The 25,018-nt window shown below is 38.0% G+C and overlaps 2 protein-coding genes across 6 annotated transcripts in view; one reads left to right on the forward strand and one right to left on the reverse strand.

The window, feature by feature from the left end:
* INTS8 (integrator complex subunit 8) overlaps positions 1-10,406 on the forward strand; it is a 56,455-nt gene extending 46,049 nt beyond the window's left edge. Inside the window, exons 23-27 of the mRNA XM_079116851.1 lie at positions 587-637; positions 3,314-3,387; positions 3,481-3,545; positions 3,672-3,715; positions 10,203-10,406. Coding sequence (XP_078972977.1) covers positions 587-637; positions 3,314-3,387; positions 3,481-3,545; positions 3,672-3,715; positions 10,203-10,319 — 351 coding nt within the window. The 3' untranslated portion in view covers positions 10,320-10,406. The remainder of the gene's footprint in view (positions 1-586; positions 638-3,313; positions 3,388-3,480; positions 3,546-3,671; positions 3,716-10,202) is intronic.
* Positions 10,407-10,547: 141 nt separating this feature from the next.
* Positions 10,548-23,786, reverse strand: CCNE2 (cyclin E2). 5 transcript variants are annotated; one of them, XM_079117031.1, is made up of 12 exons: positions 23,662-23,786; positions 21,845-21,882; positions 21,653-21,746; positions 21,517-21,570; positions 20,492-20,643; positions 19,500-19,635; positions 17,484-17,630; positions 15,615-15,710; positions 15,262-15,396; positions 13,009-13,120; positions 12,410-12,567; positions 10,548-11,790 (listed from the first exon to the last, which is right to left on the reverse strand). In XM_079117031.1, exons 2-12 carry the CDS (start codon positions 21,856-21,858, stop codon positions 11,677-11,679), a joined length of 1,212 nt encoding a protein of 403 aa, XP_078973157.1. In that variant the 5' UTR covers positions 21,859-21,882; positions 23,662-23,786; the 3' UTR covers positions 10,548-11,676. The 5 variants fall into 5 exon arrangements, with proteins under 5 accessions (XP_078973157.1, XP_078973155.1, XP_078973156.1 ...); XM_079117029.1 differs by having other exon boundaries at positions 21,653-21,749; XM_079117030.1 differs by lacking the exon at positions 23,662-23,786 and adding an exon at positions 23,005-23,187.
* Positions 23,787-25,018: the final 1,232 nt, after the last annotated feature.

The raw sequence follows: 25,018 nt of genomic DNA on the forward strand, positions 1-25,018 counted from the left end.
ACATGCAAGGTAAGCACTCTACCACTGGGCCACAACCTAAAATCTATTTTATTAGCGGATTTTTACTATATATTATTATTTTTGTGTGTGTGGTGCTGGGGAGCAAACCCAGGCTTGCATGTGGTAGGTATGTGCTCTACCACTGAGCTATATCCCTACTCCTACTGGGTGCTGCTACTAACTATATGCCTGATACTGAATATTAGATCTGTAGACTTACTCATTCTACCTGATTGCAAATTTGTGCCCTTTGACCTCTTTCTGTATTTATTCCCACTTCCAGATTCCAGTATCAATTTTTTTTTCCTTTTCTGTTAGTATGCATTGCTGTTTCTTCTGATTTGGCCACAAGTACTTAACAAATGCATTTTTGGGTACTCAAAATAGTTTTTTAAATGATTTAGCATTTTTTATTAGTTTTGTTTTTTTGTAGCACTTTTAGATTCACAGCACAATTGAGTTATGATATATCCTCTGTTTTCCCTGCTCCTACAACTTGCCCTCTGTTTACCTTATACTGAAATGGTGCATTTATTATAGTCTGTGGTTAATAGTTTTTAAAAGTAATCAGTTTTGTTTTTTGTAGGTAATAAAACGAATGATCAAGTGTTGTTCTTTGCTGAACTGCCACACACAGGTTAGTTTATAATATGGCATTGGCTTATTTTCATATATATTAGGGTTTATAATAGGTATTAGGCATTGCATTGGGAAGCAGCTTTCATTTATCATGTCAGGATTACTTAATTTTAAGGTGTTAGAAGTTTTGCAAATTTATATTTTTTAGTTTATAGAATCTTAACTAAAAGTATGAATTAGAAAACATTGATCTTTAAATCTTGTGAATAGAAAAGGAGCATTCTCAAGTATGTATTCTTATATTTAAGATTAGATACATTAGCCATTAGGGAAATGCAATCAAAACTACAAATAATCAGATACCACTTCTCACCTACTAGGATGGCTGTAATCAAGATATCTAATAATAGCTGTTGTTGATGAGGATGTAGAGAAATTAAGAATCCTTGTGCTGGTAGAAATATAAAATGGCACAGCTTCTGTAAAATGATTTAGCACTTCCTCAGAATGTTAAATATAGAACTTCGGTGTGGTCATGTGGTCATGTATGCTTGTAATCCCAGTGACTTGGCAGGCTGACCCAAGAAGATTGCAAGTTCAAAGCCAGCCTTGGGAACTCAGCAAGAACCTGTCTCAAGATGATTAATATCTAAAATATATAAAGAACTCAGAAAACTTTACGCCAAAGAATCAAATAACCCAATTAATAAATAAACATGAATTAAACCCACACTTCTCAAAAGAAGAAATACAAATGGCCAGCAAATATGTATAAATGTTCAAAATCATTAGCAATTAGGGGAATGCAGGTCAAAACTACACTCGCTCCAGTCAGAATGACAGTCATCAAGAACATAATAATAAATACTGGAGACACTTTTACACTCTTGGTGGGATTGTAAATTAGTACAACCACTATGGAAAATCCTCAAAAGACTAGGCATGGCACCACCATATGATCCAGCCATACTACTCCCATGTATTTACCCTAAATTAAAGCCATCATACTACAGTGATATGAACATACCCATGTTTATAGTAGCTCAGTTCATGATAGCCAAACTATGGTACCAGTCTAAGTGGCCATCAACAGATGAATGGGTAAAGAAAATGTGGCATTACATACAGTGGAGTTTTATTCATCCATAAAGAAAAATGAAATTGTCATTTGCAGGAAGATGGAACTAGAGACCATTACATTAAATGTGATGTCATACTCAGAAAGTCAAGGCACTGTGTTTCATATGGAGTCCAGAGCAGAAAAAGGAAAAGGTGGGAGTGGATCTCATGGGAATCAAAGGGAGATCAGTAGAGGAAAGTGACCAAGGGATTGGGGGGGAAATGTTTAGGAGTGAAATTGGCTAAATTATTATATTTTGTGCATGTAGGAATATGTAGCAACAAATCCCATTATATGTACAATTATATATAGAACTAATTAAAAAAAATGAAGATAAAAATCTGTCTCAAAATTGATAAAGGACTGAGGCTATAGCTTGGTAGAGCACCCCTGTGTTCAGTCCTCAGTACAGAAAAAATTCAGACACAGAAATTATCATATGACCCAACACTTCCATTTCTATGTAAATATCCATCAGAATTGAAAACACATCCACAGAAAAAGTTGTTCATATGAATGTTGATAATAGCCAAAAAGTAGAAACACAGTATCATTTACTGTAGCCAAAAAATAGAAAGAAAAAAAAAACAAACCCTTTGTCCATCAAACAGTGAATGGTTTAATAAAATGTGGCATATTCATACAGAGAAATACTATTCAGCCATAAAAAGGAACTAGTTATGGCTACCTCCTGCACCACGGAGGATTCTTGAAAGATTATGCTAAGTAAAAGATACAAAATGCCACATACTGTATGATTGCATTCATATAAAATGTCCAGAACAGTTGAGACAGGGTCTGGCTAACTTACCCAGGGTGGCCTCAAATTTAGCAATCCTGATGCTCCTACTGCAGCTTCCTGAGTAGCTGGGATTATAGGCTTAACCACCTTGCCTAGCAGAGTGGGCAGATCTTTAGAGACAGAACATAGTTTAATGGTTTTCAGAGTCTTGAGAGACAAGGAAATGGAAAGTTAATGCTCATGGGTGTGTGTTTTTTGGGGGGGGTCAGGGAGGGATGGGTTGGTAATGAAAGTATTTTAGAATTAAACATAATAGTTGTACAGTTTTGCAAATAAACAGAACTATTGAATTGTGTACTTTCAAGAGGCTTATTTTTATGGTATGTGAAAATGTAAAAAATATTTCTAAAGTTTTTTAAAGAGATGAACATTATGACTTACATACTGATTGAAATGGACGCTTTCTATGTTAAGTAGACAGGCAGCCTAAATTTTGCTAAGTGAGCATCCATACTTGCCAGCTGTGAAAGGTTTATTTTCATGTTCTATATGCCCTTGAATGTCATACTTTCTTTTAGCAGTTTTCCATTCCCCCCAGTTCAATTTTCTGAACTTGGCTTTTGCCAAAGTATTGAAATAATGATAAAAATTTTGTGATTTAGGTCACTGATGAAAAAAATGTAAAGACAGACACTTGGATAAAGGTTTTTGAAATTAAAATGAGATGGCATTAATAAATATGAACTGACCCACTGTGATATGCAAGGCTTCTTAAGGAATACATTCTTCACATAAAAATAATTAAAGATTATCCTCCAAATCCAGGAGTGTCATTGTTATATGAAACCATTTTCCAATCTTTGTTTATGTAGGTGGCAATTTTATGTCAGTTCCTCAGAGAAATTGACTACAAGACAGCCTTTAAATCACTACAGGAACAAAACAGGTATGAATTTTTTTTTTTTTTTTTTTTTTTTTAAATAAGATGTTTCTTCAGTTTTTCTGCATAAGAAAATAGTAACTGAATTCTGTTTTTCAGTCATGATGCTATGGACTCCTACTATGACTACATTTGGGATGTTACCATCTTGGAATACTTGACCTGTATCCTGCCATCCAGTCTGTGATGTTAGAAGCCAACTTTTATGGATTAGTTTTTCATATTGTGGATTTTATCATGATATTTAATACTATACTATTAGATTTATTATTCTTAACTGATTTATGTAGATCTTCATCATAAGAGAGGAGAAACAGATAAAAGACAAATTGCGGTAAGTTACCTTAGATTTTTCTTCAATGATGTACTTAATTTCTAGAATATTAAATAATTAACATTTATACCAACAACAAAAACTTTAGTATGTTCATTCACTGCCAGAATTTGGTTATCAGTGTTTACTTTTTAAAAGATCTTTTTTTGATATATGAGCTATTTCATCTCAGGTTTTTTCTTTTTCTATTTCTTTTTCTTTTTGGTACCGGGGATTGAACTCAGGGGCACTTAACTACTCAGCCACATCCTCAGCCCTATTCTATATTTTATTCAGAGACAGGGTCTCACTGAGTTGCTTACTGCCTTGCTTTTGCTGAGGCTGGCTTTGAACTTGCAATCCTCCTGTCTCAGCCTTCAGAGCCACTGGGATTAAAGGCATGCGCCACTATGTCCAGCCTCAGTTTTTTTAAAAATGATATTATTTCAGGCTGGGGATATAACTCAGTTAATAGAGTGCTTGCCTCGCAAGTGCAAGGCCCTGGGTTCAATCCCCAGCACCGCAAAAAAAAAAAAAAAAAAAAAAAAAGATTATTTCTGTTGCAGATCTTCAGATGGCTTCTCCTATCACACAGAAGTCAAAGTTCTTATAATGGCCTACAAGGCCACATATAACTTGACTTCCTGCTTACACAACTTACTTTCCTCCCCTCCTAATTTCTGCCACAGATAACTCTACTGTTCTTTGCACATTGATCCCCTAAGGGTCTTTGGGATTTTCTTTTCTAGGAAGGGTCAACTTCCCTCTTGCCTATCAGTTGTCACCTTCTTAGGGGTCATTTTTTACTGACCATTTATACCATGTCCCACTTTTTCCCTCTAATTACTCTTAGGTGTTTCTCTGTTATACCAGTATTTGATATATACTGGTATATTATTGTCTCTTTCCCCATGAGGATAAGGTCTTGGTTTGCTCAGAATGGTACATGGCACACAGTAGGAGCCCAGTGTTTGGTTGGTTGGTTTAGATTTTTGTGTCTGTGATGGGGATTGAACCCAGAGGTGCTCAACCACTGAGCTACATATCCTCAATCCTTTTGTATTGTTTATTTTGAGACATAGTCCCATTAAGTTGCCAGGGTTGGCCTCAAACTTGAGTTCCTCCAGTAACTGGGGGCTACAGAGGTTCATAGGACGCCTACCATCCAATGGCTTTGGACTAGATGAATTATTTAAATTTGGCTTTGTGCCAAAATATTTTAAATTTAAATTTAATGGTTTATATTATAACTTAACTGCTGAATCAGTATCACCACAGATAATTTTCTACTCTTATATTAACAAAACTATGCTGTTAGTGTGTTTTAAATCTTTACATTTGGACAAAATTGTGCACTTTTTGTTTAGTGGAAACAAACTGATAATAGCATCATTAAAAAAGGGAAAAGGATAAACATGAAGCTAGCTCCCTTGTCTGAAGGCCACTCATGCTGCCATTTCCAGTGCGCTTGGGGCTAGAAGGCAATATTGAAATGTCCTCCGCTCTCCCTTATTTCTAAGCCATTTCTACTTTTTTTTTTTTTTTTTTTTTTTTAAACTAATGATTGAACCCAGCAGTGCTTTACCACTGAGCTACAATCCCCAGTGCTTTTAATTTTTTCAGTTAGAGTCTTGCTCAATTGCTGAATCTGGCCTCAAATTTGTGATCCTCTTACCTAAGCCTCCTGAGTCTTCTGAGATTGCAGGCATGCAGCACTGTGTCCAGCAAGCCATTTCTTTTTGTAACATTTTTTAAAAGCCCTGTCTCTTTTGAAGCTTATATATACCTCCTTACTCTCATTTAACTTATTTCTCTATGTACATCAAAAGACACATGATGAACTTTCCCTAGGTTTATAGGTCCTTGCCAACTTCAGTTATATCAATTATCACCTTTACTGTTTGCCAGCCACCCACTCCCATGACTGTGTCTTACTGTTAGCCACAATTGTTGTATGTGAGGTTTTATATTGAAATTTAATCCACCAACAACGTTCTTCTGATTTCATGTCTCTTGTGCTCCTCATGGTCATTGAGACGTTCAGGTATGTGACTAGTTTCCCCCCACTTTGTTAGCCATTTGTCTTACCTTCCTTTCCTGCTTATCCTCTGTACAGCAAATACCAGTCAGTGTACTGTGAGCGATACTGATTCAGGCAGTTTGAGGTGGGGCCCTGGGATCTAATTTAACTAATCCAACTTCCGAGGTAGTTTGATGATAAAACAGGTTTGGGAACCCTAGCTAACCATGATTGACTGTCAGGACTATTCTTTGATCGTGGCTTTTAGCAGCTTTTTTTGTTCTTTACCTCTTCTGGAAAAGTCCTGATCCAGATCTTGGTGGAAATTTGAGTGTCCTACAACCATGCCACCACCAAACCACAGTCTACAACACTGTCTCTTTAGCTCTTCTAAGTGGTCTTCATTCTTTTCAGAACTGTTTTAGACTTCCCATTAAGCCCCTTCCTCGCTACCTTTTCCATTTTTAGTAATTTCCTTGGCTCTTGTATGCTTGGGAATAGGTCAGAACAAAGACTGACAAGCCTTATCCTCATGGCTTTTTCTACCTTTAAAATAATCTACAACTGCATTCATCTTTAAGTCAACTCTTCAGTTAGTAAGAGGTTATTCTATTCTTTGTTGAAGGCAGATTTTATGCTTTCGATTCTGTCCCCTTGAGGATCTTTTAGTCATCTCTTTTCCTATATTGTTAACCTTTTTTTCATGGTCTGTAAACTATTTCATCCTTAATAAAAACTTTTCTTGACCCTGCCTCCCCCTCTAGCCACCTCTCATCCCTCTAGTTTTATTTTTTTATTTGTTCTAATTAGTTATACATGACAGAATACATTTATGCACTTTTGATATATCATACATAAGTGGGGTATAATTTCTCATTTCTCTGATTGTACATGTTGTAGAATTACATTGGTCATGCAGTCATAAATGTACATAAGGTAATAATGTCTGTGTTTCATTCTACTGTCCCCATATCCCCTCCCCTCCTTGCCCTCCCTTCTACCTAAAGTAAATCTGTTCTTCGCTAGTGCCCTACCCTCTCATTTTGAATTAGCACCCACATATCAGAAAACATTTGGCCTTTGGTTTTTTGGGATTGGCTTATACTCTCCAACTCCATCCATTTACTGGCAAATGCCATTTCATTCTTCTTTATGACTGAGTAATATTCCAGTGTGTGTGTGTGTGTGTGTGTGTGTGTGTATGTGTGTGTATGTATTGGTTCATCTGTTGAAGGTCATCTAGGTTGGTTTCATAGTTTAGCAATTGTGAGTTGAGCTGCTGTAAACATTGATGTGACTACATCACTATAGTGTGTTGATTTTAATTCCTCTGGGTATATGCTGAGGAGTGGGATAGCCAGGTCAAATGGTGGTTCCATCCCAAGATTTCTGAGGAATCACCATACTGCCTTCCATAGTGGTTGTACCAATTTGCAGTCCCACCAGCAATGTGTGTACCTTTCCCCCCATACCCTTGCCAGCATTTATTGTTGCCTGTACTTACCTCAACATTGTAAAAGTTACATATGCTAAAACCCAAGGCCAGCATGATTCTAAACAGAAATTGAAAGCATTCCCTTTAAAAACTGGAACAAGGTAAGGATCCCCTCTTTCACCACTTCTATTCAACATAGTCCTTGAAATTCTAGCCAGAGCAATTAGAAGAAAGAAATTAAAGGTGTACAAATAGGTAAAGAAGAACTCAAACTATCACTATTTGCTGATGATTATATATTTAAATGTCCCAAAAATCCCACCAGAAAACTTGTAGAATAAATGAATTCAGCAAAGTAGCAGAATATAAAATCAACACCCATAAATCAAATGTGTTCTTCTACCTCTAGTTTTTTGACGCTCATTAGCCCAGTGCAATTTGCCTTTGGTCATCACAACTCTTAAAAGTGTTCTTAAGGGTTACCGAATGCAAACGCCAGTGGATACTTTCCACTCCCTTTCCTACTTGTTTACATTTTCTTCCTTCTTGAAATTCTTGATTCCTTTGGCACCCCTGACAGTATTTTTATTCAGTTCTTCCTCCTGTTTTTTTCTTTCTTATGGACATGTCCTACCCACTGGTAACATTAGTTTTCCCAAGGTGTTAGTCCAAGGGCTAGTTTCTTATCATCCTTCATTCTTCCTAGTTAATCCTATCCACTCATGGTATGACTACCACTCACATGAGATGTATTTATTTCTCTTAGATATGACTTCTATTTCATTTTCTCATGCTTTGGACTTTATAACCAATTATCTTTTGGATACCTTGTTTGTACAAATCTTTAGTTATATCCCATTACAGCACCTTTTTAATTTTGAACCCAGTGGGGGCTTAACCACGTCCCCAGCCCTTTTTTTTTTTTTTTTTTTTTTTTTTTAATATTTAGGGAGGGTCTCCATTAAATTGCTGAGGCTGACTTTGAACTTATGATCCTTCTGCTTCAGCCTTCTGAGTCACTGGGATTACAGGTGTATGTCACTTTCCCCAGTCTACTTCTGGCTTTTGTAGCATGTCTTCTTTCATATTGAAATGGCATCATACAGCAGTTTGTATTGCCTAACCTCCCTTACCTACCTGATGATCATTTCTAAATAGTCACAGCTCCTTTCAAGCCACCTATGAGAATAGTCTTAGCAAATAAGGTCTAGTTATTGGTTATTTTAAAATCCAAAGGGTAGGTTGTAAGGTCCAAAAATATTCTCACTAAATACTCCATAGCAGTAGCATAGCACTCTATGGATATTTAGTAGGTTGAAATACTTCTTTCTAATCATGGAAAGTTGAATCACAATAGGCTCTTTTTAAAAAAAATGTATTTTTAATTTAATTTAATTTTTTTGATACTGGGGTTGAACTCAGGGACACTTGACCCCTGAGTCACATCCCCAGCCCTATTTTTGTATTTTATTTAGAGACAAGGTCTGCACTGAGTTGCTTAGCTCCTTGCTTTTGCTGAGGCTGGCTTTGAACTCTCAGTCCTCTTGTCTCAGCTTCCTGTGCTGCTGAGATTACAGGTGTGAGCCACTGTGACCAGCTCACAATAGGTTTTTATAGTGCTAAATAACTTGCTATTTTTGCACATTAAAAATGTAAAGCCCTTGGGGCTGGGGCTCTGGTCCAGTGGCAGAGAGCCTACCATGTGTGAGGCACTGGGTTCAATCCTTAGCACCACATAAAATAAATAAAAAGGCATTCTGTCCATGTACAACTAAAAATTTTTAAAAAAATGTAAAGCCCTAGAACATGAATTGTGATTTTCCCAACTATTTTTAGCCCTTTGAGCTACTTATTTTTATTAGAGCTTTATACATAGTAGTTGGATTCATCCTGGCAAACTCATCCATGCACGGAAATGGATTTTAATTCATGGTTCCCCCACTTTTCTGTCCTCCAGTCCCTCTCCCATTCTATTAGACTTCCTTTTGCTTGTCTTTTAATTTGTATTTGATCAGTTCTTTATCTTCCTTCCCTCCCCCTTTCCTTTTTTTTTACTCTAGCTTCTGCATATGAGAGAAAACATTTCACCTTCGAGTTTTGCTAATTTCATTTAGCATGATAGTCCCCATTTTCCAGAAAATGCCATCATTTCATTCTTCTTTTTAAAACAATTTTTTTAGATGCTGACAGAACTTTAATTTTATTCATTTATTTATATGTGGTGCTGAGAATCAAATCCAGTGCCTCATATATGCCTGGCAAGTGCTCTACCACTGAGCCACAACCCTAGCCCCCATAATTTCATTATGGCTGAGTAGATCTCGTGTGTGTGTGTGTGTGTGTATACATACCACAGTTTCTTAATCCATTAATCTGTTGACAGGCATCTGGGTTGATTCCATAATTTAGCTATTGTGCTGCTATTAACATTGATTTGGCTATGTTGCTGTAGTATGCCAATTTTAGATCTTTTGGGGAAATACCAAGGAGTGGGATAGCTGGGTCATATGGTAGTTCCATCCCTAGTTTTTTGAGGAATCTCCATACTGCTTTCCAGAGTGGTTGTGCTAGTCTGCATTCCCACCAATAATGTGACAAGTGTACCTTTTTTAGGAATCTTAACTGTAAGTTAAGGTAATTTGGTATTGAATTATTATAATCAAATATGGATTTACTTAACTGTAATAAAATGCAACTCAAAAAATTATTGCACCATAGTTACAATTTTTTAATTTTTTGTCTTTGTTATTGATGAACCTTTATTTATTTATATGTTGTGCTGGAGAATTAAACACAGTGCCTCACACGAGGCTAGCACTCAACCATGAGCCACAACCGTAGCCCATGGTGCAACAATCTTGAGTGGCTCAAAAAAACCATGTTAACTTCTCCACAGCTCTTGGGTTTTATAGTTAGACTCATTTAGAGATTGAGTTAATCATTAAACTAATTTCATTATTGTTTGCAAATAATTTTATATTGTATATATTAGCTAGACTCAAGACTTAATTTTGACCAGACCTCTAATAATACCATTTTTCTGTTTTGAGAAGATCAAAGCCATCGGCCAGACAGAATTGAATGCAAGCAACCCAGAAGAAGTGTTACAGCTGGCAGCACAGAGAAGGAAAAAAAAGTTTCTCCAAGCAATGGCAAAACTTTACTTTTAAGCAGTCAGTTAAAAGTTTTTTAACTTTTATTTTTTAAACAATGGGCTAAAAATAAACAGTATTAAAAGATTAAGTTTATATAATACATATATACACATTTAGTGGTGTTTTCTTTTCAGACAATACTGAAACAAATAGTTTAAAACTATACAAAAGACTTAACACATTAACTGTAGCCTTACTTTACAGTTTCTTCAAAGGGAGAAGAGATTCACATGTCTGGTAACAAATTAGCAATCTAGGATAATGTTTTAGTAATTAAATCTACTTCTGAGGCTGAACTTTGTCTTTAAAAAAGCTAATTTAAGGTAAATAGTAGCTAGTCAATATACAGCAAGTTCTGTCTTTTTTTTTTAATAAATAGATTTGTCGGCATACATTTAATAGTTTTCTGACTTAAGAAAATAGCTTAAGTGTTAATCTTTATCACTTTGACACTGTTCTTATCTCATAATGTAGGAATTTAAAATGGACCTTAACAGTTTTACAAACATAAATAAAGCCTTAGTCACACTAAATTTAAATTAAAAAAAAAAAATCCTTAGGGATATCTTAGGAGTAATAAAGTGACTTTCTCATATAAATAGTTTGAAAAAGTACTTAAGTTTTTCACCAAATTGTGTTATACAAAAAGGTCATTATAAAGCAACCTCTATATCAAGATAAAGCCCCAAATAGGAGCCACAACATTTATCTTATTTTTAATTTCTTTGGTACTCCCACTGTTTAGAGTAGTTTAAGCCATCATGTTTATTGAAGCCTTACTGGTAAAGAGTATTATGTCAAGGCAAATAAGCAAGTTAAAAAACATTATATCTCACCATTTGTAAAAATTCAAGTTTTATAATAGTTTGCTACTATAGGTTTAGATAAATTAGTCACCTTATTACAAAACTAAATCTTGGTAAACAAGTTTAAATTTTATTTTTAAGAACCAAATTGCACAAGTCAAGAGTATAGGAATTTTGAGAATCTAAAAGCTAGATTCAAAGTATTGTATCACTTAATGTACCCTTTAAGGTAGCACTTACCTAGTCTAAACCTCCAATGATAAAATTCTTAGTTTATCACGATAAACATAGTAACACTGAACCCAGAAATAATGGTCGCTGGCTTCTCTCCCATAGATTTGTGAATGAAGTCGTAAACATGTTTGGCCTTCTTTAACAGCTAATACAGGAAGTGAATATCTTCTTTAAGGCCAATTTCAAGTGGTTTTTTAATCAAAGAATGGCAGTGTAACTTCTGAATTGCCAAGGACAATCACAGCATTATTTTCCTGTGAAAACTTTAGTTCAGTTGTATGAAATTCTAGCAATACTTGCTCAGTTCCAACTTGTTTGCCAAGTTAACTTCTTTAGTGTTTTCCTGGTGGTTTTTCAGTGCTCTTCGGTGGTGTCATAATGCCCCCGTTGCACACTGGTGACAACTGTCCCCCTTTTCTGAAGGTGTTTACATAATTTACTTCATCCTATACACGTGAAGAAATCATGTAGCAATTAACAGCTAAGATAAAGCATTGATATAGTGAAACAAAGTCAAACCAGATTTCCAGTATCCATTTGAGACTATTCTGGCCAAACACAATGGTCCCTTTATGTCTTTGAAACTGTGAAGTCATTCTGAAGACTGAATGGTTTGAACTAACTGCAGCATACTGTGTGTGTGGGTGAGAGGGGGAATTTTAAACACTTACCTAGACTATTGTCATTGATCTTGAGATGCTTCACAAATCCTGATTTGACTTCAAAATGAGTTTTTAAAAAAATGTTCTTTAGTATTAGGGATTTTTTTAACCTAGGGGCAGTTTATCACTGAGGTACATCCTCAGCCCTTTTTTGTTTATTAGTTTGAGACAGGGTCTGCTAAGTTGCTGAGGCTGGCCTTAAACTTATGCTGCTCCTCCTGAGCTGATGGAATTGCAGTACCACTGTGCCTGGCTAAAATAATTTTATTAACTTCTCTACACTCTGAAAACATGGGGCCCATTACTTTCTCCTTATAACTGCTGAAGTTGTATTCCATAGTATGCTATCAGTTTCAAGGCTTACTAGATAGCAAAATCAAAACAAAAAACCCACAAGACATACCAGCATAGCCAAATAATTTGTATGTGTCTGGATATTATGTCTGTCTTCCGTAGGTATCTTCTTAAAAGTCTTTAGCTTCACTGGACTAGTACTTTTTACTACACTGACAAAAGGCACCATCCAGTCTACACATTCTGAGATGATGTCCCATTCCAAACCTAGATTGAAAAAGTTGGAAAATTCAAGGCTGTATATCACAAACTTTCTTATATATGCCTAAAGTACTTCAGTTATTTAAAAAGTCATTTTAAAACAAAATTAGTAAGCTTAGCTAAGGTCAAAACAGATTATCACTCTCAGACTATCTTTTAAATAATATGACTGTCTTTAAAAAAAAAGTATAACCAGTATCTTGTACATATGAAACTGAAACTATTAAATCCCAAAGAACTCTTAAAGCCCAACTATAATTGTGTTGATTCACTTCAAATGGACTTAAATTGTATTTGGCCTTTGTGATTTGTGGAGACTCAGTATTATAAGGTGTTTATAAGAGAGAAGAAAAATCACTAAACTGCTAACTTTGGTAGGATATTAAAGTTCATATGGTCCCATTAGAAGTTGTGAACAGGTAAGAAGAAAACAAAATAGTGTCTTACCTGAGGCTTTCTTGACCACTTCAATGGAGGTAAAATGGCACAAGGCAGCAGCTGCCAGTATTCTGTACTGGAACTCTAAGGAGTCAATGGCTAGAATACACAGATCTAAAAGCTAACAAATGAAGACAGTATAAGTAATTTAGAAGAAGGGTGAATACTACATGTTACTACTAACATTAGCTAACATTTTTGATGTATATTATGTGGACCATATGCCAGGAATTGTTAAATTGCTTAAAGTTTCAAAGAAAAATTAACCATCACCTTGAAGGAAGTCAAGTTTTGGGGTAGTAACTACGCTAGAGTAGGGAGTAACTAGAGTAGGAAAAGACTTGTGCTGCAGTGTGATATGTATTAGCAGAAGGGGTACTTACTTAATCCAAATTAGAAAAGGTAGTAAAGGTTTCTGATACCTTACATGAGTGTCTTAAAGAAGGCAGTCAGGAAGATTGGGAGGTAGAGAATGTTCGAGATAGAAGAATGTGACTTGGAACTGAAGAAGTGTGGAAAACCTAAGGTGAAAAATAAGTACCCTTTCTTATTCAAAAAAGGGGGTAGCTAAAGGTCCAGATTAGATCATAAAGGGCCTTTAGGAAGTTAGAAAGTTATCCTACAGGTGTATAATTCAATCTACTGGAAGACTTAAATCACAAAAGTTACATTTCAAGAAAGATACCTCCAACTGCAGTGGAATGTACAGACTGGCATGCAACATGTTTAAAAATCAAGAAGCAGTACAATCTAGGCAGTAAAAGAACTGAACAAGTAGCAGTGGTGTAAGACAGCTACATTTCAGAGGTTTGAGGTGACACAATGAGTTCAGTAGAATAAAACTTTAGTAGAAATGAGAAGTGAAATATCACCATAGATGAAGCATAGCTTTTTTTTCTTTTTTCTTTTTTTTTTTTTGCGGTGCTGGGAATGAACCAGGGTCTTGTGCATGCAAGGCAAGCACTCTACCCACTGAGCTATCTCCCCAGCCCTGAAGCATAGCTTATTGGAAGTAATTGGGACCAGAAATATTTCCAATTTCAGATTTTTAAAAAGGATTTTGGAATATTTACATATACATAATAAGACTTGGGGATGACACCCAAGTTTAACTGTAATTCATTTGTTTTATATATACATACCTTATACACATAGCCTGAATTTTATAAAATGTTTTTAGGGTGACTGTAATTTACAACCTGTTACAAGAGGTCAGTGAAATTTTCCATTTGAGACGTCAGCATTCAAAAAATTCCTAATTGGAGCATTTCAGATTTTTGGATTACAGATCTCAATCTCTGTTATGTACCTCTAGATAAATAAACTTTCCATATTGTTTCAGCTTATCAAAGGTTTACTCCCTCTATCAAAAGGGCATAACTGCCTAGAAAATCTGAGGTACTGCGAACTGACTGAAAAGCCTTTCTTAGAAACTTTTTTACAAGATGAGCCAATTACTATATTGGCTGTTCAGTTTTAGTATTCATAATGTGCCTGTTAGATTTAGGACACAAAATTTAAGCTAGGTAATTTAATACTCATCCCAAATCCACTTTTATTTCTAGTCCATAGGTAAGATTTTCTCATCCTATGTAGAATAAAAATAATTTTCTTCACTAATGTATATGCTAAAAACTTCAGCCTTAAGTTATTATTTTAAGCAATAGGCAAGAAAGAATGGGATATTCCTCCTCCTCTGGTACCTCGGTTAGACTATTTGTTATATGCTGACCTATGAAAAATTAGTTTGAATGCAAGTTTTAAAAAAAGATCCTATAACAAAATAAGGTGATTTAGAGTCTGATGAAATTTAACTTAAATAGGTACCCTGTGCATTCAAGTATACAGAGAACAAGAGAATCATACAGAATAATTCCATAATATAAAGCTTAACAGTGACTGGCTGAAAAATACTTTTCATCATTTTATATCAAGAAGAAGTATTCAACTCTATTTTGGACTCCTAAAGAATGAAATACTCTTAAAAGTTTAAGAACTTTGTTGTCCAGAATTATTAAACAACAAATATTGGGACATAATTTTACATGCTCCAAATTTTATTATAGTCAAGAGTATTTCAATATGCCATTATTTTGTTGTGTAGCCTATTTAAGACTATATATATATATATACATATAAGACTATATATATAAGACTATATATATACATATAAGACTATATATATATATATATATATATATATATACTCTAAACCTGTAATAAACAGTAGCATTAACATATACTCAACAACAGTGTAAATACCTGAGCTATTTGAATGAATGTTTCCTGAGAATACTGAGGTAGAAGAACTTTAGGAGCATCTTTAAGAGCATCAACTTGAAGAAAGAGATTTAACCAGGAGATGATTGTTACAGGACAGAGTTCCCATTTTAAAGCCTGTTAATGAAATTTAAAAATGCCCATTAATAAATGTACATACGTATGCCACATTACACAGAATATAAGAGGCTAAATAAATTTCCCTCCAAGCCACAACTGTTTTATTTTGATGTATTATTAGAACAGGATGCCAATAATCGCAAAACCTTAGTTTTGACTATAGTATTTTGAAATACTGAGTCACAAAGTCATAGAAATAAGGACATAATTATTACCTTTAATATAATGAGTTCCATCCTTAAGATATCCTCTTCACTGCAAGCACCATCAGTGACATAAGCAAACTCTTGGAGTTTTGGAGCGTAGATTTCCTTTAAATTGGAATTTTTTATTAGCCCCAATTGAGATTGATATTAAAAGAATTCTATACAAACCACATACAGGCTTCAGTTTTAAGAACTTCACAAAGTGATTATAAATCTTAGTAAACTTATTCTATAACCCAAACTACCTTAGTTACTTTTCATATCTAGGTATATAAATTGGTAACTATTATCAAGATTTATTTTCCTAGAATTGGCTTTGAATTTCAGTTAATAAACAACTAGAATATATTAACCAGTTATTTCAGTTAAACAAAAGCCTGCCAGAAACAGTGGTGTATTCCTATAATCCAAACTACTCAGAAGGCTGAGGTAGGATGATGACAAGTTAAAGGCCAGCCTCAGCTACTTAGTAAGATCCTGTTTAAAAATAAAGAGTTGGGGATGTAGCTCAGTGGTAGAGTACTCCTGGGTTCAATCCCCAGTACCACACACACACAAACTCATTTTAAGATTGTCTAGTATGTTGGTCTTGTCACACCAAACAAGACACTATGTACAAAAATATGATTATTCAAAAAATATGGGGTGGCAAGTATAGCTCTGGGGTAGAGCTCGTCGTATCTTACATGCCCAAGTCCTGGGTTCAATCCCCACCATCACAAAGAAAACAAAACAAAAAACAACAACAAAAAAAACACCACCAACCAAACAAAAAAACTTACTGCAGTTTGGCTGACAGGTCGATCTTAGTCCAGAGAAGGACTAGAATGATCAAAGAATTAAAAGAGATGCCTGGGCTGGGGTCATGGCTCAGTGGTAGAGTGCTTGCCTAGCATGTGTGAGGCACTGGGTTCAATTCTCAGCACCACATAAAAATAAATGAAGGTCTATCAACATTTAAAAAATATATACACTTAATAAAAAAAAAAAAAAAAAAAGAGTTGCCTAACGAGGGTCACAAGTTTGAAGCCAGCCTTGGCAACTTAGTGAAACCATGTCTCAAAAATAAAAAAATGGAAACAGGCTGTGGATGTAGTTCAGTGGTAGAGCACCCTCTAGGTTTGGTCCCTAGTACTGCAAAAAAGAAAAGATTGAGGCCTGCCATATAGGACAGGTTAAATATCGGGATTTCAGCCTAGAAAGATATGGTATGATTTCACATAAGAACAAGCTGAGTTATGAGTCAACTACAAACGGATGTGCCAAATTTGGCAGAACTTGGGGATAGCCCTTCTGCTCAAAAACATTTGGAAGGAAAGTACGGTTCAGGAAATTATATGATCACAGTCTCTCTCCCACCCTTAAAATAATACCAGCAGCAAAAAGTATTGCTGATACTCATAATGTTTAAGAAAAGTAGATTGAGGTTACATGGAAGGAAAATAAGGAATTGCCTTCATCATGATACCACCATTAGATAAAAATACTAGCCTTGACAGAATTATTCTAACCCAACATAGCATTTCTTTCATTTCATCAGCTCTTTAGTTTTCAAAGACCATTCCATTGCATCCAAATGCCATAATTATGTGTATAAAAACAGCATTGATATCTCGTTTGTCAGAATTATCCACAGAACATCTCACCTGTATAATAATCTCAGGAGTCCACACCAGAGACTTATATAGGCTCAGACACTACAGAAGAACTGTATTTTTTTTCCCATTTCTATCATAATGTTCAGAAAATGTACTAAGGCACAAAACCATTCACTCTAAAGAGTTAATATAAAAAATGATGGTATTATCTGGGATTAATATGTTAACTGGAAAACAAGTTTGGGATCAATATATTCATGGATGAACTTTGAGAACTCACCTCAAGTTTGGAAGCAATGAATAATGAGGTAATTCCAATAAGTTGAAGCATATTTTTGTTTATATCCTTTTGTGTCAACATAAATCTATCAAAAAAATCTTGTGCAAGATAAAACGTTTCCCTATGAAGTGTGTATACTTCACATACCTAGGGAAAGAGTCCAAACATTTCATTGTTACCCTCAGATTTTCCCCAATTTAGAAAGTCATTGCAGCATACCAGACTTTAGAATGTTAAGCCACACTTTACTTTTTAGAATACCAAAGCTAAGATAGGAAAGAAAAAAAAATTTAATATGTACTAAGAGGATAAAAAAGCCTATTATCGTCCTTATTTCTCTTCAGTAGTTTTATAGGTTTTTTGGTTTTTTTTTTTTTTTTTTCTTTTTTCTTTTTTGGTAGCAGGGATTGAACCCAGGGGCACTTAACCACTGAGCCACGTCACTAGCCCTTTTTTATTTTTCTAACTTTTGAGACAGGGTCTTGCTAAGTTGCTGAGGCTGACTGAATTTGCGATCCTCCCGCCTCAGCCTCCTGAACTGCTGGGATTGCAGGTGTGTGCCACCATACCACCTTTTTTTTTTCTTCACATTTTTACCTCAGTTATTTTTCATATTTTACTGCATTGGCTAAGAATATAGAATACTGAGTAACCCTGGTGGAGAGAAAAATCTTTATCCATTGTTGCTGACTTTAGTGGAAACTGCCCAAATGTTTCACTGTTGTCACTACTAATAATAACTAGTACCATTTCCTTAAAGGGGAGAATAACTGTAAAGTAGGTGTAATTATACCCATTTTGGAGATGAGGAAATGAACAGAAATAGAGTTCCTAATAAACAATGACTGTTAAGGAAATCTCTCATTCCTACCTCACTCCATCCCCCCTACCCTTACTGAGGATTGAACCTAGGGCTGCACTATCCTGGGCTACATTCCCCAGCCCCTTTTATTTTTTTGAGACAGGATTTTGCTAAGTTGCCCAGGGTGGCCTTGAGCTTGCAATCCTCCTTTCTCAGCCCCTAGTTGCTAGGATTAAAGGCATATACCCACTGTACTTATTGCTCACTACCTATTTTAAAATCAAGAATGAATGCTGAATTAAAAAAAAAAAAAAAAAAACTCTTGCATCTGAGATCTTAGGCTTTTTCTTAAACTATTATGGTAATAAATTGATAGATTTTTTCAAATGTTGAGTCATCTTTGCATTCATAGAAAGAAAAAATGTTATTAAGGCAGATTTTAACACTGTTTGATTTTATGTTTTGTATGGTTTTGCATATATGTAATTTTATTTAAGGAAAGACAGGAAACACTGGATATGACAACCCAACCACTGATAAAAATCAGTGTGACATAAAAAGTAAAAACATTAAGTAGATGCTCAGAAAAAGTCAAAACCCTGCCTGGGAGTGTAGCTCAGGTAAAACGCATGCCCTGTGTTCAATGCTTAGCACCCAAAATGAAAAAAAATCAAAACCCAACAACCTAAGCACCTTGCTAGGTGCAGTGGCACATACCTGTAAAAAGGCAGGAAAAAGGCAAATTTGAAGCCAGCCTCAGCAACATAGTGAGACGCTGTCTCAAAAAATAAATAAGGGCTGGGCAGAGTGGTATAGGCCTATAATCCTAGTGGTTTGGGAAGCTGAGGCAGGAGGATGTGAGTTTAAAGCCAGCCTCAGCAATTTAGTGAGGCCCTAAGCCCAAACCAGGAATTCTGAATTGGGCTTGGGTTGTATATAGTGGCTGTGTCCTTCCGACTTTACCCTTTGTTTTGATACTGCGAACTGAACCCAGGGCCTTGAACCTGCTAAGTACATACTCTACCATGAAGCTACACACCCAGTCCCTGAATTTATTTATACAGTTTTATTCCACTTTGGGTACCACCAACTGTAGGAAGTACCCCCCAAAAGATGGCTTGCTGGCAATGGATAATATATCCTGAGGGCACATTTACATTTGAATAATTTTCCATTACATAGAGATAAAGGCAATTTCTTTTACTGGAACATACCTCTAAAAGCCAGTCTAGAAGTATTGACCTCATCTGTGGTTCCAAGTCAGAATGCAGAACTTCAAAATGCTTGTCATGAACATATCTGCTTTCTTTTTTTAGCATGTTTAGCCAAACCTCCTTTGAACATCCCCAGCTATGAGAAGGGGGAAAACAATTTAAATTATGTGATCTAAGTAATATACAAACTGTTTACACAGCATAAATCTAACTTTCAGTTAGAATTTGAAAGAAGCTCTTAAATTAGGGAAAAAAAAATTTTACCTTAATTTTTAGAAACCATTTCTTTTGCATGAGAAATAAAACCTGAAATAATCAGTAACCTTGATTATGATAAGTTAGTAATTTTCAAAGAGTGCTTTTTCATCTCACTTATTTACAGTTACTAAAAGGTTACTGTTTCAGATAACCAAGTTTTCTGAAGAGCAATTTTAAAAAGCTAAATATTGAAATTATATGAACACAGTGAAGGCAAGTCTTAATACCTATAAACAGATCATCAACAGTATGGTCACTTATAATTGGGGTAGGGTGGGACAGAGTTTAGGGGAGGAAAATTGATGTGTTTAAGTATTTGATTTCATGAATTTGCTTACTAAAGTCAAATACAAGTTACTATGGTACATGTTTTATATAGGCTGTACCTCTTAGTCATATTCATGGACTAGAAAAAAGAAGTATAGGCCCTACTAAGCTCAGTAAGCACACAACAATTGAAAATGCTGTCCATGTTAAAATACTTCCATCTTAATTTAGATAAATTCCATTAAAATTCAGTCTGCTAAATCTGATAGTATTCAGGAAGCAAATAAAAATAATTTTGTAGTGTTTTAAATACCCATGTCATTTGCAAATAGCACTACTCAAAATATGTGTGGAATTACTAGTAAAGAAAGCAATTTTTGAACAAGTTTATTTTATAATAAATGATGATACATGACACTATTCTGTACAATTTAATCTTTGATATAAATTACTGAAATTTTTCTTACCTTAAATCTGGCAAGGGTGAAGGATTAATAAAAAGATTTTTAAATCTGTAATTTGTAAATCTGGAAAAGTCGCTTGTTCCTATTTCTTTGTGGGGTGTTTCAATGATAATGCAAGGACTGATTCCCCCAGATAATACAGGTGGCCAACAATTCTGTCATGAAAAGAAAAAGATCTATTTGTGCAATAGGAAACCTTAGTTTTTGTCCTGGATCTTTCATAAATGAAGGTTAATATTTCTAAACCATCTGTAGTTTTAGCTAACATAGCTGACAATCTACCTAATTTGACATTCATATTTTATAAAAAGCTATACAACTCATGGATCTTCATAAAGTAACAGGATGTTTTAGATAAAAATACAGTTCTGGTAATACAAGACACAAGGTATTGAAGGAGAAGAGTAATAACAAAATGCTCCTGTAATGTAAGATACCAGTCACTCTGAAGGTAAGAAGCAAGGATATCTTTTTAAATTAAAACAACAAAAGAACTCTTTTAAAGTTAAGCCTTTCCCATACTTTAGAATACGTGAAGGCAGAAACCTTAAAAATGGAACCAAGTGAAATAGATCACTTACTTAGGGGACCCTTTCTCCAATAATGCTGGTTTCAAAGGGAATCATTGTCTCTAAGTGCTGTCCTATAACACATAGGAAGAAAAGGTAGCAAAAGGCTGGATGCCAGGCTGTCAGTGATCTCACATTCTGTTTATGCCAGAGTAGCAGCTATTAGGACCCTTTGCTACAGTATGAGGGAACAAAGAGCAGGCAGATTGGGCGGGCCCTGGTACCCAGGCAGCTCCAAGAGGGAGGGATTTACAAAAAGAAACCAGCTGCTTTAAGGCAAATTTACTCTGCAGCTGTGGTTGGATTCAGGAACATATAAAGTCCTTTCTTGCTGACCTCTGGGGACATTATAAAAGCGTCAGAGGAGTCTTTCTATTGCAAAGCAAAAATACAATTCTATTCATTTGTCTTCCCCTGTATTTTTTTCTCCCAAACCCACCCAATCCAGTTCTGCATTACCCTAATCTCATACTGATGTTTCTTGGTGACCTCCTCTCTTCTTTTTTTGACATCCTGAAAAACAGAAATGACCACTGGTAAACTAAGACTGTATGAAGAAATTTCCTCCAGTTCTCTTTCTTTCCCCTTAAATCACCTGTGCTGTTTTTCTCTTCTTGGGCTGGATTATCTGGACTTCTTGGGGAGAGTCTGGCTGGCTGGGCTGAGCATGCTGCTTAGCTTGTAAACGGCTACTGCGGTGAATTTTTAAGAAGGAAGTTTAATTAGTAAGTCATGTGTTTCAAAGGTAGCAGCTAATTTTGAAGCATGTCTCCAAGACAAATGTTACCTGCGTCTTGACATTCTCTTTCAGGTGTATGAAACCTCCTGCAGGGGTTGGGGGAGAAAAACCAGTTAAGTACATTGTCATCCATATTCTCCAAGTGCCCATTAGAGCTGATTCAGAGGTTACAGTTAAGTCCTTCAGAAGGTGGCCTGGGTCATTTTGCCATGCTGTCTTCTGCACTATATTAGTTATCTCATAGTAATTAATTTTGGACACATGCCTTCATTTCCTCAACTAAGTGTACAGAACGGGAGCGTCTTCAAAATTTACAAAGAACCTCCAGCACCCTGAACGCGCAGCGAGGCAGGTCTCCCCCAAACGAGTTTTTCTGGGTCCTCCACCCTCTCCCCAGTATAACCAGAGTAGAACTGGGACAGTGCTCCCACATCCCCCTCCCGTCGTGGACCGACTGCGAGAGGGGGTTGTGGAGGCGAAACGCAGTGGAGAAGCCGGTTCCGCGCCAATTTGGAGAGCGGCAGTGGCGGGGAAGCAGGGGGCGGAGGGAACTAAGACTGGTGTCACGTCCTCCAGTCTCCTTTCCCTCCTTCCCAAACCCATCAGGCTCTGCCCGCCACTTAGAGGGGCACCGAGATCCCAACTCCAGATGGTGGATGGAGGGAAAGAAAGTGAGTTTAAAGAAAGGGGGATATGGTGCAGGTCGGTAACTTTTCTTCCCGTGAAGGGATCCCAGATCCCCATCCTCTCTCCCGCTAAGAGCTCCCCAAATGGAGGCTGGGTAGAGAAGCCCGCGGAATGAGGGACTTTACCGTAGCCTCTCAGGGTCTGCCCTCCACCCCAAGGCGCTTCCCCATCCCCTGCCAAGGCTCCTGCCAAGGTCGGAACTCGGAGACCCATTCTTCCCATTCGCCTAGTTTTCCGCCTTCCCACCTCTCCTCCCTCCAGGCTCCCGCCCGCACAGTGGATCAGCCCGGGCTTTCTTTCCTCTAGCATCCCCCCTAAACCCAGCAACTCCTCACCGCCAGACTCGCTACCGCTTCGCTCAGCTGGCGCCGGCGCCAACCCAATATATAGGCCGGGCCGGGCCCGCCCCGCACGCATGCGCCTCAGACTGACACCTCCGACAGCGCGCTCCCCTCCCCCGTCCGCGCGCGCGCCCCTCCCGCCTGCGCACCGCGCCCTGCCTTCAGTGCGCGCGGACGCACCCCGAACGACTGCAGAGTCTGCTCGCTGAGGCCCGCGTCCCACGTTCCCAGTGCTCCACTTCACCTGCCCGTGCGCCCGGGCAGCAGCGAGGAGTCTCGCAGAGGCTCCTCCTCCAGGTTGGCTCCCAACCGCTCGGCTCTCGCATCTCCCGCCAGTTTGCTCCTGACCCCTCCCACAGTAACTCCCGAATCTTGGGGGCATCCTACGGTTTTATCTCGGCATTCGCTCAGGGATAGGTGACTTGAGTGAGTACAGAAGGGCCAGGAGGAGGCCAACCTGTGCTGCGCCCGGGTTGTCGCGGCAGGGCTTCTGAGAGCCAAGTCTTTCCCGGGAGACTCGGAGACCATGAGGGCCCGCCCCTCTGGGAGGAGCAAGGCTCCTGGATGACAAGATGGCCAATGGGAGGCGAGAACTACAGCACAACGTGGAGCCGCTGCAGAATGTAAACACAGCCGGGGCGCGCGGCGGGCCACGTGCGTTCTTGCGCGCTGCAGCCCCGGGCGTGCTCTGCCATCCCAAGCGGCCACGCTCAGGGGAGATATCTCCAGCTTGCGGGCCAAGGTGCGTATCAACCCTAACATCCTGCTCCCTGCTGCGCCTACTGGGTTACCCTCTCCGAGGGTGGGATTCTTCCTCAACCGCCGCCCTGCTCCTACCCTGCAACTTGCATCCCGCAATCCCCGCGCGGGAAACGCTCGCGCCACGCCGTTCCTTCCCTTTCTCTTCTTAGCCTTCAAGTCCAGGGCCCCGAGAGCAAAACCCCTCTCCGGAGAGATTCCGGAGCGTTCCTCATCCCACGAATGTTGTGACTCTCTAAGGGCCCAGCCGGAGGATTAACAGCTACCACCACGTGCAGGCCCGGAACCCGCCGGTCCGCCGCGTCCTGCCCCGCCCCGCTGCCTAGCGCGCCCTGCAGAGCCCGCGCGAGCCACTTGGGCGGGAGGGAGCCGCCCTCCTCGCTAATGGGAGGCGGCAAATCCCGCTCATTTCCTTTCCTTTATTCCTTTATTCAAGTTTAGGGGTCCCCTAGCTACGTCTCTTAGCGCCCCGGCCCCAGCGCCCCCTTGCACTTCTCCAGTTCGGACGTGCGGGGTGATACTCCGCAAACAGGTTTTGCGGCGGGAGACAGCTCCCGGAACAAAGACCTTCGAGGCAGAGGAGCCGTTTGAAAGCTTCCTGGAACCTCGGCAGCTCGGGTTGGACGTCGTTTGGGCGCTTCTGTGTCCTGCCTAGATGAACCGTGGGAGAGGGCGGAGAGACGCACTCCCTCCCCGGCCTCAGCAAAGGCTCCTCCTGAGATTCACCCGGACGCGGCCCGCCAGAAGGACCCCGGCTTCCTATTCAGGCCTTTTGTGCTGCGCCGCTCGTTAGGGCCCCAGATCATAAGAACCAGTGCTTTCCGGGCCTACAAAATAATTTTTCACACTTTCCCTTTCGATTCTTAGGACAGTCTCCGGATGCTGGCCAAAGAATGATTTTTCTAGTTTTACATGGAACAGCCCTGCCCAGGTTGATATAGAATCAAAATGTCCATACCTTGTCTGTTTCAAGAAACTTTTTATTATTTATAATACTTGTGATGACTCTCGGTAGGGCAGGAGTTACCTCTCTTTTGCAGTCGCTCAAAACCCTTTTACCACGTAAAGCTTAGCGATCTAATCCATAATGACAAAAAAGGAGGCTGTCTTCCAACAAGTGTTTTAGTCCAGCATGAGCAAAACTGGTGACCTATATGAGTGAACCTCATCATTAAAATATACTGAAAACCAGAGATGTCATTAACATCTGTCGGGTGAATCTTTGAGTATTGTGTGTCCAGCACTGGTGTTCACTAAATTAATTGTAAGCAAGACATTGTTACTAGAAATGAACTTGAGTCATACCCTTGACTGTTTTATGGACCTAGTGCAATTGTAGTAAGGAAGAAATTAGAGCAATCCCCAAACAGCTTTGTACGTAGAGGAATAGAGTGTTTGCTGCCATTTTACAAGTACTTGGTTAGTGGATCTGTAA

The sequence above is a fragment of the Sciurus vulgaris genome (assembly GCF_902686455.1).
Source record: "Sciurus vulgaris genome assembly, chromosome: 1".
Taxonomy (NCBI): domain Eukaryota; kingdom Metazoa; phylum Chordata; class Mammalia; order Rodentia; family Sciuridae; genus Sciurus; species Sciurus vulgaris.

Excerpts from the sequence above, each read along its gene's own strand:
- CCNE2 (XM_079117029.1), bottom strand. Across the intron at positions 17,631-19,499 it reads TTCTAGACTGGCTTTTAGAG|GTATGTGAAGTATACACACT; the intron begins GTATGTTCCAGT and ends CTCTTTCCCTAG. Across the intron at positions 11,791-12,409 it reads CAAATTATTTGGCTATGCTG|GATGAAGTAAATTATGTAAA; the intron begins GTATGTCTTGTG and ends TCACGTGTATAG.